Source organism: Artemia franciscana, chromosome 13 (genome assembly GCF_032884065.1).
Source record: "Artemia franciscana chromosome 13, ASM3288406v1, whole genome shotgun sequence".
NCBI classification, from domain to species: Eukaryota; Metazoa; Arthropoda; class Branchiopoda; order Anostraca; family Artemiidae; genus Artemia; species Artemia franciscana.
Window position 1 is genome coordinate 1,966,849 of NC_088875.1, and position 14,872 is coordinate 1,981,720.

General features: G+C 34.2%; 1 protein-coding gene across 1 annotated transcript in view; it reads left to right on the plus strand.

The window, feature by feature from the left end:
• LOC136034376 (calcium homeostasis endoplasmic reticulum protein-like) overlaps nt 1-14,872 on the plus strand; it is a 72,957-nt gene that overhangs the window by 43,655 nt on the left and 14,430 nt on the right. Inside the window, exons 8-10 of the mRNA XM_065715518.1 lie at nt 2,807-3,022; nt 6,645-6,753; nt 11,730-11,890. Coding sequence (XP_065571590.1) covers nt 2,807-3,022; nt 6,645-6,753; nt 11,730-11,890 — 486 coding nt within the window. The remainder of the gene's footprint in view (nt 1-2,806; nt 3,023-6,644; nt 6,754-11,729; nt 11,891-14,872) is intronic.

A 14,872-nucleotide genomic window follows, 5' to 3' on the forward strand; every position in this document is an offset into this window, starting at 1 on the left:
TTTTTAGGCCTCTTCACTTTTTCAGCATTTTCTGCTATCTTCAGACGATACCATGTCTTTTGTTCCTTGTTTATTATCATTGAAACCCTAAATGGATCCTATCCTATTTAGTCCCATGCCCTGTTCACTTGATTGTTGGAGTAATGATCACAGCACATTACTAGCAGTGTTACCAACGTAGGAGTTTATATATCAACACAATAAATTTTTATCTTCAGAAATTGAGTGTCTGTCCCTTTGCATTTAGTCCTGTGCTTTCGCACATTCTTCCTATTTGCCTTCTCCAGATACCTATCTGGAGATGGGTTGATTCTGGCTGAGCTTACACAGTCACGCCACTGACCCCCGTCAACTAAGTGCCAATGAACACCTGCTCCATGATCACTATACTGTTCATACAAGTCAAATGTCAACATACTAGAAATGTTTATACATCCAAAACTCTTAATAACTGTTTCCTAGGATTTAGTTTGACCTTCCATGGTTTATACAAGATAAATACTGGAGCTTGTAATCCGCGATTACAAACGTTTTGTTATAACATTGGCTTTCTAAGAGAAACTGACATTGTCACTTTACTCTTGGTTGGAATTAGATAATGTTTTAAATTGTTTATGATTTTGTAGAATTTCCGTGTTCAACAAACAGAAAATAATAGGAATTTATTCTTTCTTTCTCTCTTTCTCTTTTTATCCTTCTTTACCTCTATCTCTCTCTCTCCTCCTATGGCATTTGCTCTCTTTTACCTTTCTACTTGTGTTCTTGTTCATTTAACTTGAAATTAGTGTATGGTTTTTGTTGCTAAGTTTGTAATTTATCTTTAGTGTTAGATTAATTAATGAATAGGTTTTCCTCTCTCTTCTTTTTTTCTTCTTTTCAAAAATTAATAGTTTTCCCTAAGAATGTAATAACTGATAGGAAGAAAGAATTGTAAGAAATCTCTGAGTTTCTTAAGAATAAACGCAGAAAAGATCTTGAATTTTCCCGTATAAATGTAGCGTTCTTACAATAAAGTCGTTTTGAGAGTATGCAGAATATATTATCTCTTATTTCAAGTTTCAACAATTTTGTTTCTTAACGATGTTGTAGACTTGAAGGAGAGCCTTTAAAGTAAATCATGTTATTTTAATATATGATTAATTTATGATATGATTATTGACTTATATCTAAGGAGTAATATCAATTTTAATCCTTACCTTAAAAATGGTTACTTACTTCTTTTCTTACTGGTATTCATTTTGTTAAGATATGCTCTAGAAAACTCAACACACTTCTTTTATTATTGTATGTACTTCTTTTACTTATTTCTACATGTTACATGGATATAAGACATAAACTACCCAAGACAGAATTGCTTGTGAGGGATTATATAAAACAACAGCACAGGGATGCAATAAAGAAGTATTTACGAGTGAATGTAAAGGGGGGATTGCGGCACTAGACTCTTAAAGTCCAAACTTGCGGCGCTGATCTCCGTTTCATGGCCCTTTAGCCAGGAGGTTCAATTGGGGGTTGAAGACGGGGCATCCATCCTGTGCTTTCGCATACCCTTCCTGCTTACCTTCCTCAGGTTTCTCCAGGTACCCGTTCAGAATACGGCTGATGGAAGTATCGTTTGAGAGTGAATTGAGATGTAAAAGAAAAAACTAAGTGAAATAAAATTTTAACACCAATGAATTAAAGTAATACAAGTTCGGGAATTGTTGTCATATTCTCTTTTAGTAATAGAAACTAAAAAAAAGGGTTTAGTTCCAATAAAGAATGTTTAATTACCAGAAAGTACGTCTATCCTTCGTGCTTGAACCTACCCCAGAATGTGCTGCTTTCAAAGGTCTATGTAGAATTCTCACCCATGCATACAATAACTTGTAAACAATTAAAGGGTAACTTATGGAAAATAAATAGAAGAATAAAAAAGAAGGTAATCAATGGATAAAAAAAACAAGAACTAAGTTTTTAGTCATAAGATTTTTTTACACGCAGTCTCTCTCTTTCTCTGTGGCTCAACTTGAAGGGTCTGTGGGGGCATTTTGGGTCATATCAGATGCTAATCAATGTATATTTATATTCCTCAAACTTTAGGCTAAAAATGATCTGTCTTTGGACGGTGCCATTTTGAATTATGATTTCAAAATTTAAGCAAAGACAAGGGGTAAAATGTAATCAAGCTTAAATAGCTACTCTATGTTTTTAGTATGCTATTGCTCCCAAGTAATCATGGCGCACATATATACGGACATATATGAACGTATTACGTAGTGTGGTGCGAGTATGCGTTAATTAGCTGCTGGTGACCGCACAGGTTTATAGTCTAGTAAGAATCTGAAAAATTATTTTGCGGAAACATCAACTATGTCTCACACAAAGTTAATGGGAAACTAACTTTCAGTAGATGTCGTGCATAGATCTAAAGTTCATTCCAGAATCGATAAAAAGTTGTTGTTTTTTTTTTTCAAATTAAATTTTTAGGCTGTCAGACTTAAAACAGGACTAAACTTCTGTCAAGAGTAATGAAGTTCCTCAGAAATGTTTGTTTTTCTTTCGTCTGTGTATTTATATGGGTATGGGCCCGTGTAGTTATTACCAATATTATATTTGCATTGCTGAGGTATAAAAAAAACACACGCACAAACTAAATCTAGAATTTGAAACATATTGCTTGAACAGTTGGTTGAGCTTAACTTTTTTATTCTTCTTTTACATAAAAAAATGGGGAAAAGCGAGAACATATAAAATAATGAGTCTTAGTATAATTGTCTGGCAGTCTGGCGCTTCTTTGTGCCAACCTTTTACGTCCCTTTCCTAGCTCAAAATACTGTGGCGATCACGAGCGACTAATTTTTCACCCGGTATCCTCGAAAATCTCGAAAACTCTGAAAAAGCTGTTGAAGAAGCCACGGAAAAAATAGTTGGACAATTTCCAGAAGTTTCCAGTAGCATTGCCTCTAGTACTCAATCAACTTACGAGGGTTATCATCAACAACATATGCTTTTTGCTAACCATATTAATGCACAAATTGAGGTAAGAAAACATTGTTTATGATTTTAACTTCTTAGGGTTAAACGCAGAAGGGGTAAACTGTGTGATGCAGCTCTATTTCATTTTATATCTCTGATCCTTCTGTGCCTCCAACCCTGCCTCTTGTAATGTTCCCGCCTTTCTACCTCCAGCTTAAATGAAGTGACGTAGACTGCAACCCCTTGGATTAATTGGTTATTTTTTTCGTTGTTTTTTAATGGTTGATTTGGTTATTTTTTCCTGCTTGAAAAATTTTCTATAATTTTGATTCAAGTCGAGTTTGGGTGTTTAGTTAGAGTCAATAGAGAAATTTTATGTCTGTTTTTTGTAGGATATGTGTGGGGGAGGAGGGGGGATAAAATTGCCGCAAATAAACATTAAGATGTATGTCTAAGTTCTATATTTTTTTATCGTTAGCTACATGTCTTTTTTTGTGGGGGGACTTCCCTCTTCCTCTAAAGGTGTTGTTTAGTGTTTTTACACATTTGGGTCCCTTATGTCCCATTTGTCTTTTACGCTTGGTACCTGTATTTTGTCTACAGCATAACCTCACATGTCAGTTTACTTGACACGGTTTTATCATTATTGAAAAGCTTGTAACACTGTAGAATATGGAGATTTTAAGACCGTCAGCGCTGTTTTCAGTCAGCTCAGCCTTCAGGTAAGCCTTGTTGGCAGTCTACCAGTAAATACAGGTGGATTTGGAAGGAAAATTTAAGCTCTTTTTATAGACCCGTTAGTGTAAATGTCGTAAGGATTCAACGCCTTAAAAAGCCTATACATGAATGGCGGGGAACTGAGTTTGCCTTGTCTTGTTTCATGTATGGGACGATCTGAATAAACCATACCTTCCTTCCTCCCTTATTAATAGTGTATAAGAAAGCCTTACTCTCTTTCTGGGCCAATAGCAATTCGGACCCTTTGGTAGGATTTTATTTTTAAAGTAGGTAACTAAGAAAATAGTGGTTTGTTTTCGTGTCATCAGTGCTGTAAAATTAATTCACGTTATTGCCTATGGTTCATTTTATTTTTTATTCCAATGAAGATAAGGTACTATGCCAATTAGGAATGAGGTTAACCCAAGTAGCTCATTCTTGGTTTAGACAGGTCATTTATTTGAAAGAACTCTTGGCTTTTTTTTCCTTTTTCCTGTAAAAGCTTAGAAAGATGAAGGGGGTTCTTTAAAAACGTGATAATGGTGGAATCTTCTTAGTTTGAACGTCGTTCTCCGAAATTATGACCCCTTTAAGCTTTTTTAGTTCCTTGATTTTTTAGAATATTGTTTCAAAATTGCTTTAAGGAGGAGTAGCATTTTCCCTCGTAGTAATTATTCTTGATTTATTTTTAAAAAAAGAAGAAAACGGTCAAACAACCCGAAATTTCAACAACCCAGTCTAAACGGTCAAACAACCCGAAATGATTAAAAGGCGAATCAAGAGAGACATGAAAATCAGTCTACGAAAAAAAACACGAATAAAACGATAATATATCTTAAAAAAGTGAAGATTAAAACATCTTCAACTAGATGTTGAATATTATTTTCCAAATGCTATAAAATTAAATATTATGAATCTTACATTCCGAAAAGCTATAAATACCATTGTGTATGGTAAGAAAAATTCGAATAAGAATATCTTCTGACAGAAAAAAGACTCTACTTTAGGTAAAAGTGTAAATGAGAATGGGTATCAATGGGTATATTTTATGGCAAATGATAGGTACTTTGACGTAATACACAAAGTTGTGAAACCGACGCTTTGCCCTGTGTATACCGAAGATGATACAAAGGCTAACTGGATAATACATGTGATTACTCGGCCGAGCTCGCCTGAAAAAGCCATAATGAGGACGGGGCTTTATAAAGCGCTTATTGACTAGCAGAAACTAGAAGGCTGCTGTAACAAAAGAGACTTATCTAAAGGCTCATTTAAAATGTTATATTTTATCATAGGACCCTGCCAGAGTCCTATGATAAAATAAAGGTTGTTGCACCATACACAAAATTCATACTGGGACTTGATGTGTTCAACATTGTTGAAACTTGTCCATTTAAGTATCCATTTACAGATACTATAAGCTGATTCGCAAGGATACCTCTGAAAGCCAGGAAAATTTGTTGGAAAAAAAAATAGCAAATGAATCAGTAAAGGCGTGTGTTACTCCGCCAAAGAACATTTATTTCTATGATAATTTACCAACTCTAGGCAGGTGCTACATTTTAGGCCTTTTCTGTCGGACTGTTGATCAACGATCGCAAGAAGATTTGTTTGTCAACATAATTGAATCATCAATAGTTATCGTGGGAACACAAATTTTTGTTATTGTTGAAAATAAACGACACAATGTTCAAGTTCGACTGAATATTGCTTACTATTATTTCCTAAAAGAACTAAAACAAACTAAAGAAACAGTTTTGAAGAAATCAAAGAAACGAACTAAAGAAATGCCTATTAAAAATATTATTTACTAAAAGAACGAAAATCAAGGAAATCCGTTGGGAAAGAATAGCAAATTGAATCAGTTAAATTGCGTATTCTTTTTATATTCAAATTATATTTTAGCTCTATTTTACGTTATATTTGTATATTAAAAAGATCACAGTTAAACAGAATATGCGGCAAAATAAGCCTTGATTTCTTTCGTCATTCCCCCAAATCCTAAAATTTTTAGGATTTGTCTTATAGTTTCTTAAAAGTTTTGTGTAATCCGTTCTCTTCTATTTCATTTCAAAGTCGTGTAGATACAACGTTTTAGCTAGCGATATCCTTGTGACTAGAACCAAAAGGTGTATTTTCTACAGCTAAACTTATTTGGTCATTTTACAATATGGTTCAAGTTCTATTTATTTTCATAAAATAACAATAACAAAAACAATTCCCAAAGGACTCAATGGCCCGTTATTTGGGAAACAGCATACAATAAATAAAGAATGATGAAGCTTGTCATAAAAATACTAACCGACATCTAAATATAAATTTATAAGGAAAAGAAATCAACTCACCGGCAGTCCCCACGAAACAGCGACCCTCACATCATCCGACAATAAAATACAAATTAAAATTCTCTACGTCATCAAGGATACAACACCAACAAAACAGCAACCCAAAAAAAGTGAAAATAAAGCTTTGGAAGCTTTTTGTGCAAACCTTTTTTATACCTATATTCATTTATTTTTCTACACCAACAAAACAAACAGAATACAACACCGACAAAACAAAAACCCAAAAAAAGTGAAAATGAAGCTTTGGAAGCTTTTTGTGCAAACCTTTTTTATACCTATATTCATTTATTTTTCTACACCAACAAAACACACAGAATACAACACCAACAAAACAAAAACCTTAAAAAAGTGAAAATAAAGCTTTGAAAGCTTTTTGTGCAAACCTTTTTTATACCTATATTCATTTATTTTTCTACACCAACAAAACACACAGAATACAACACCAACAAAACAAAAACCTTAAAAAAGTGAAAATAAAGCTTTGGAAGCTTTTTGTGCAAACCGTTTTTATACCTTTATTCATTTATTTTTCTCTTGGTTACAAGTGATTGGGATAATTAAGTAGGATAGGTCTTAGCTGGAATTTTTCTTTTACAGCATTAATCTTTTACCTTTAATTCTTAGGGATTTGAAACTCATTTACGGCAGCTTGAAGATCAGTTAAATACTATCCATGAAGCTCAAACGGGCGCATACGCTGCAAACGGATATGGACAGCAAGAAAAACACTGGGGTATGAGCAAATCTGATGTTTTTTATTCTTGGGTTATATCTGCCGTTATAGAGATGTCCATGCTAGAATTTTGGTTTCGAGAAGGGGGAGGGGCCGCCAAGCTATGCTCGGAAGGGCTTCAACTGTGAAGATTGGCAAAAAAATCAAGAGTTAAATTAAAATCAAGTAGTTGTGGATATCAAGCCATGGCTTATTGTAGAAAAAAGCCAAGACAGATAGTCCAAGTGAGTGAGAGGAAAATTTGGCATAAGGCCTTTTTAAGGATTGTATAAAAATGATGTCAGTTCATTTGTTGATAGACAAGTCTATCTATCATCCGTCCATGCGTCATTATTAGGGCAGAATTAAGGTAGATAGTCATAGAACTAAGGGATGAAAGATTGGATTGATTTTGGGTGTGACCCGTGACGGACAATGTCCGCTTGACTTGTATGCAAAATCCGGGAGTATTATGCCAGTTAGCAATTATACCATGAGGAATCTGCCTTTAGAATTTTATTTTCTCCTCGTTACCTAGGCACTTGTTCGAAAGTTAAACTTTATCAGGGTAAGGCAGGCCAGTAAAATGCGGCTGTGTGACAGACTATTATCGGAAAGACAGTGACATTATAGATACGGGAAAGGAATTATAGTCTGCTGTTATGATTTTTTTTTCTAATTTTAAACTCTTTTGCCTTTTTCTGTATTTTGCTTCAAGTAGTTTCAAGCTCTTATCTACACAAATGTGGAATTTCGTATTTTTTGTCACAAGACAGATCACGGGTGCGTGTTTATTTTTTATTGTTTTTTCCCAGGGGTCATCGTAACGACCAAGTGATCCTAGAATGTCGCAAGAGGACTCATTTTAACGGAAATGAAAAGTTCTAGTGCCCTTTTTAAGGGAAAAAAGTAGAGGACACCTAGGCCTCCTCCCACGCTCATTTTTTCCCAAAGTCGAAAGTTGATTTTTTTTTTTCGCATAGTCGAAAACCATAATAACTGTGTCTTTGGGGATGACTTACTCCCCACAGTCCCTGGGGGAGGGGCTGCAAGTTACAAACTTTGACCAGTGTTTACATACAGTAATGGTTATTGGGAAGTGTACAGACGTTTTCAGGGGGATTTTTTTGGTTTGGGTGTGGGGTTCAGGGGAGGGGGCTATATGGGAGGATCTTTTCTTAAAGGAATATTTCATGGGGGAAGAGAAATTCAATGAAAAGGGCACAGGATTTTCTAGCATTACTATAAAAAACAATGAAAAAATAAACATGAAAAAGTTTTTTTCAATTGAAAGTAAGGAGTAACATTAAAACTTAAAACGAACAGAGAGTATTACGCATATGAGGGGAAAAATACTTTAGCATAATGAGCGAGGTATTTAGGAGGAGATAAATACCTCGCTTTTTATGCTAAAGTATTTTTAGTAGTTTCAACTATTCATTCTACGGCCTTTCTGATTCAGGGGTCATTCTTAAAGAATTGGGGCAAAATTTAAGATTTAGTGTAAAGAGCGAGGTATTAACGAGGGGACAAACCCCTCATATACATAATAAAAATATAAGAATATAAAAGTTTGTTACATAAGTTAATTCTTAAGTTACGTATACTTTTTACTAATAAAAACGTTCCTTAAAAGTTCTAGTGCCCTTTATAAGTTACCAAAAAAAATTGGAGGGCACCTAGGCCCCCTCCCATGCTCATTTTTCCCAAAGTCAAGGGATCAGAATTTTGAGATAGCCATTCTGTTTAGCATAGTTGAAAAATCTAATAACTATGTCTTCCCGGGGGAGGGGCTGCAAGTTACAAACTTTAACCAGTGCTTACATATAGTAATGGCTATTGGGAAGTGCACAGACGTTTTCAGGGGGATTTTATTCTTGGTTGGGGAGGGGGTTACGTGGGAGGATCTTCCATGGAGGAATTTTCATGGGAGATGAGAATTTTCATGAAGGGGTCGCAGGATTTTCTAGCATTATTTAAAGCAAAAAACAATGAAAAATAAATATGAAACAGTTTTTTTAACTGAAAGTAAGGAGCAGCATTAGAACTTAAAACGAACAGAAATTATTACGCATAAAAGGGGTTCATCTCTTCCTAAATACCTGCTCTTTATGCTAAAGTATTTTTAGTAATTTCAGCTATTTATTCTACGGCCTTTGTGATTCAGGGGTCATTCTTAAAGAATTGGGACAAAATTTAAGCTTTAATTTAAAGAGCAATGTATTAATGAGGGGCGTAAAAACCCCTCATATACGTAGTAAAGATATACGAATATAGAAGTTCGTTACGTAAGTTAATTCGAAAGTTACATATATTTTTTACTAATAAAAACGTTCGTAAAAAAATTAAAAGTTCTAGTTGCCTTTTTAAGTAACCAAAAGATTGGAGGACAACTAGGCCTCCTTCCCCAACCCTTTTTTCTTGAAATCTTCCGATCAAAACTAAGAGAAAGCCATTTACCCCCCCCCCCAAAAAAAAATAGTGTGCAAATTTCGTTTTAAGGATTCATTTGCGGGGAGCCAAAATTAAAAAAGTTTTTTTTTAATTGAAAGTAAGGAGCGACAGTAAAACTTGAAACGAACAGAAATTACTCCATATGAAAGGGGCTATTCCCTCCTCAACGCCCCGCTCTTTGCGCTAAAGTTTTTTCTGTTTTAAAAAGTAGATTTGAGAGAAAGAGTCAAACTTTATCGTAAAGAGCGGGGCGTTGAGGAGGGAACAGCTTCTTGCATATACGGAGTAATTTCTGTTCATTTTAAGTTTTAATGTCGCTCCTTACTTTCAGTTAAAAAAAAACTTGTTTTTTTATTTAATTTGCTTCAAAGAATAGTGATAAGTTGAAAAGGAAAATTTGTGAGCAGGGTAAACTTTGCGGTATAGACTTAGTGGGAAAGTTTTTTTTTTTTTTTTTAACTTCACTTATACCGTGGAAGCCTTCATTATTGAATTCTTTAACGGATTATTTTCTGTTTTTTGGCAAGATTTCGTAAGTAAACAAACCTTATGTTTTTTTAATACCAACTCCTACCTCCAGAACTCCTTTGGTGATATCTATTATAAATATTTGTTTTTCAAAAAAATCAAACAGTTCGTGGTAACGAACTGTAGTAAGGAGCGACCCGGCTCAATAGTAACTAAAACTCTAAAAAATTGAATTTTGATACCAATAGCTACATCAAAAGAATTGCATTTTAATGCTGATTTTAGATGTATAGGTTTCATCAAGTTTAGTCTAACCCATCAAAAGTTACGAGCCTGAGAAAATTTGCCTTTTTTTTTAGATAATAGGGGGAAACACCCCCTAAAAATCATAGAATCTTAACGAAAAATCACACCATCAGATTCAGTGTATCAGAGAACCCTATAGTAGAAGTTAAGCTCCTATCTACAAAAATGTGGAATTTTGTATTTTTTTGCCAGAAGGCAGATCACGGATGCGTGTTTATTTGTTTGTTTGTTTGTTTGTTTTTTGTTTGTTTTTTTTTTTTGTTTTTTTTTTTTAGGGGTGATCGTATCGACCCCGTGGTCTTAGAATGTTGCGAGAGGGCTCATTATAACGGAAATGAAAAGTTCTAGTGCCCTTTTTGAGTGACTAAAAAAATTGGAGGGCACCTAAGCCCCCTCCCACGCTAATGATTTTTCCAAAGTCAACGGATGAAAATTCTGATATAGCCATTTTTTCAGCGTAGTCGAAACACCTTATAACTATGTCTTTGGGGACGACTTACTCCCCACAGTCCCTGTGGGAGGGGCTACAAGTTACAAACTTTGACCAGTGCATACATATAGTAATGGGTATTGGGAGGTGTACAGACGTTTTCAAGGAAATTTTTTGGGTAGGGGAGGGGTCGAGAAGAGTGGGATATGTTGGGGAAACTTTCCATCGAGGAATTTGTCTTGGGGGAAGAAAATTTCCATGAAGGGAGCGCATGATTTTCTTGCATCATTTAAAAAAGACAATGAAAAAATAAATATGTAAAAAAAAAATTCAACTGGAAGTAAGTAGTTGCATTTAAACCTAAAACGAACAAAAATTATTATGCTAATGAGGGGCTCACCTCCTCCTAATACCTCGCTCTTTACGCTAAAGTATTTTTAGTAATTTCAACTATTTATTCTACGGCTTTTGTGATTCAAGGGTCATTCTTAATGAATTGGGACAAAATTTAAGCTTTAGTGCAAAGAGCGAGGTACTGATGAGGGGGTGAACCCCCTCATATATGTAATAAAAACATGAGAATACAAAAGTTCGTTACGTAAGCTAATTTATAAGTTACGTATACCCTTTACTAATAAAAACATTCGTAAAAAATTAAAAGTTTTAGTTGCTTTTTTAAGTAACCAAAAAATCAGAGGGCAACTAGGCTCCCCCCCCCGCTCCTTTTTCTCAAAATTATTCGATCAAAACTATGAGAAAGCCATTTAGTCAAAAAAATTAATATGCAAATTTCGTTTTAATTATTCTTCTGCGGAGAGCCAAAATCAAAACATGCATTGATTCAAAAACGTTCAGAAATTTAATATATAAAAAAAAAAATTTTTAGCTGAAAGTAAGGAGCGACATTAAAACTTAAAACTTAAAACGAACAGAAATTATTTTGTATATGAAAGGGGCTGCTTCCTCATCAACGCCCCGCTCTTTACGCTAAAGTTTTTTACTGTTTTAAAAAGCAGAATTAAGAGAAAGAGTCAAACTTTAGTGTAAAGAGCGGGGCGTTGATGAGGGAACAGCCTCTTTTGTACACAGAGTAATTTCTGTTCGTTTTAAGTTTTAAAGTCGCTCCTTACTTTCAGTTAAAAAAAACTAGTTTTTTTTTATTTATATCCTTAAAGAACGAAGGGGATCAAAATGAAATTGAAAATTTACCCGTGGACGCACCCGAGGTATACCTGAAAACCACGAGCTTTGTATATTTTTCTTTCGGCTGTTTTAAAAGTTTCCGTTTCTTTACTTAGTTGTTTTAATCTCCTACTAGCGCTCTTTTTTCCTTTTTTAGATGAAAGTGAATATGGTAACAATCAAGATTGGAGTCAACCACCACCCATGGGAGCTTTTCATTCTGACTATAAATCAAATTATATTACAGAATTGGAAGGAATTGAGCCAGTTATGCCCTATTATGACCTTCCAGCTGGATTAATGGTCACAATGATAAAGGTAATCATGCCTTGCTTGTATTATCGATCTAATTGATTATTTAATCTATTATATAACCGAGAACAAGATAGAGCGCATAAGGTAATGAGAGAAATAATTAACACAGATGACTCAGAACAAAATTAGTAAACATAGAGAAAAAACGAGGAAACATAAACAAAACAAACTTTTTTTTTGTTGAGAACTTATTCTCTTATCAGTAGCGTCATTGAGAAGTTGGGGTCCAGGGGGTATTGGCTCCTCCCAATTTTTGGGGGACAACTCCGTGCCTAAAGCTTCAAAAGGTGTATTTTATGTCTGAATTTCCCAACTGTCCGTGAGCATTCATGTTGGTTTGAGAGGAAGAAGGCGGTGAGGCTGAATTTGGGATTTAATTGTTGCGAGGCCTGTCAAAACAATACGAAGCAGAATGGAGCGTATAGGGAAAAGGGAAAAAGATTAATGCGGCTCAACGGGAGCAAAACTAGCGAAAATAGCGGAAGGGGGGGGGGAATAGAAATTTATTGCTTGGGCAGAGTGAAAAATTCATTCCACTTTTCTGTTTTGTGTTTGTTGTTTTGTTTCTTTTTTTAGTTATTTTAATTTTTATATATCCCCTGAAACTTGAGTTCTAGTGAGTTAGGATTCCCTAGAAGTTTTCGTAGATAATGGATTAAACCTAGTCAAAATTGAGAAGTTGTCCTATTTTTGTATGTTTCCGATGTATTTTCAATTAAAAAAAGAATTAAGGTGAATAGAAAAATACAATTCAATAGATGGATAAAGTTTAATTTCAGTGAACTTATGAATACCAATTTGCCTTATGTTGAAGTACTATAGCAGTAGGCTGGAGAAAAATAACATGCCAAAAGCTTGCACGGAGAAAAGCCTTTCGTTTAACAACAACAGCTATTTTATCAGTAGCTTGAAAATTTATGAAGAATTGAGAAGTTCTGTACCATATATGCAGATGAAGAAAATACTTGTTAAACCAAAGAACAAACTGATAGGATGTTGTTCTGGTTTATTTTAGTTTCTAGAGTGAGGTTTCTATTTTTTCTTAGAGTTTTTTGAAGGGACTGGTCTTGGTTATGCTCTTCCAGTATCCGTTCAAAAAAGAGACAGAAATTGCCTATTTTTTTTATTATTTTCTGGATTGTAATATCAAGATTTTGTGAATGGACTTAAGCATAGAAATATTGAAATTGTCTTACAAAGTTAATGATTGTTTTTTTTTTTTTTTTTTGGGGGGGGGGGGTATTGTTTTTATTGGATTGTATTGGGAAGGGACACAGATAAGAGTTAATTCGTGCATTTGAATACTTAAAAAAACAGAAAGCTACCCATTTCTGTTTATGTGATTTTGCTTAAGAATGCTGATCCGTTGCTTTTTTTTAAATAGAATGTAGTTAATACCCCGAGCACCCCGACAATGCATAGTTTTCAACAAATATTTTGATGATAATCTTTTATTTAATAAACATGCACTTTAGGAATAATTGATACTGGACGATGTTAGGGCCTGGGCTAGCTATGACGAGCTAATTGCAATCTAAGAATGCTTAGTTTTTAAATCTAAGCTGAAACGAAAGTTTCTTTTACATCTATTTAAATTTGTTTTAAATAGATTTTAGGCTATAATAAGTAGATGGTTATTAGGCCGCATTAAATAGATGAAAGGCTATTTAAATACTTCTAATCTGCTTCACAACACTTGTTTTATATTGAATTTATTGGTGATTGAGTCTCTCTGTGATTTAGTTACTATATTTCAATTTTTAAGCCATGATTGGGCAGTATTTTCCAAGTTTAGGCCAAGGTTAAAGGGTTTGTCCAAAATTTAGCTTTACTGATGACTGTCGGTGTATTTAAAGTCTTTCATATTGTATAGGGTTCGAACATTCTAACTAATCATATACTTTTCGAGAAAATTTAGACGAATCCAATGGTTAAATAATCCACTTTCTATGTGGTGTAATAGAGATGTATAATGATTCATCTATTCAAGTAATGATTAGATGTCGGATTCCCTGGTACCTGGCCCATCTGTGGTATATCTGGGACCATTAGGGGTGGGGGTAGGGTGCATTGAAAGAAGAATGACCATGCTATTTTTTATTAACATATTTATAACCTAGAAATGAAGATTAGAAATGACACTTCAGAGCTAGCAGATAATGTGAAATAAAAAACAATCGATGCAAAATATGAATGTTGCAAAATTGTTATATGTGATTTAGATACTTTGTTCTAACTATAAGATTGGGTAGCATTTTTCCAATCTTAGAATCATCAAAAAATTGAGGTATTTTTAACTTACGAGTGGGTGATCGTATCTTAATGAATTTTGATATTTAGAAGGACGATTGATATTTAGAAGGTAGACGTGTGTGTTCAAGATTAAGATTCAGTGTTGACTATCATAGTATTTAAAATTGATTGTGCTTTATATTAAAATATCCAAGGTAATCACATACTTATTAAAAAAAATTGGACAAAGGCAATGGGGGATCAGTCCACTCTCTAGGTGGTACAATAAAGATTTTACTTTGATTTCGGTGTGATGATTACATCATCACAAATGATTTAAAAGAAATTGGGGCTTCTTGGGGGGGGGGTGTAAAGACGTAAGCTTTGAGAGTAAATTGAGACAAAGGAGGAGCGTGCGCAGCTGTGTCGGTTTCAGATGGCTTGATGCTCTAGTGAGTTGATAGTAGTAGTAGTAGTAGTGGATGAAAATTATTTACTTAACATGTTGATAGTTATTAGATTAAGAAAAAAGTTCTAAAAATTAGAATTTAATTAAACTATTTATTGTTATTAAATTAAAGAAAAGAGTTCAAAAAAATCACTGAGAATGTAGTAGCCAAATATTATTGATTATGACGTTACTGGTTAATTTATCTACAGTGCTGTCTGACTACTGGGTTGTTTTGCAGAAGACACACCTTTTTTAATATTTAATTATTTGTCAAGCATAGAACCAATTATAACAACTCCATA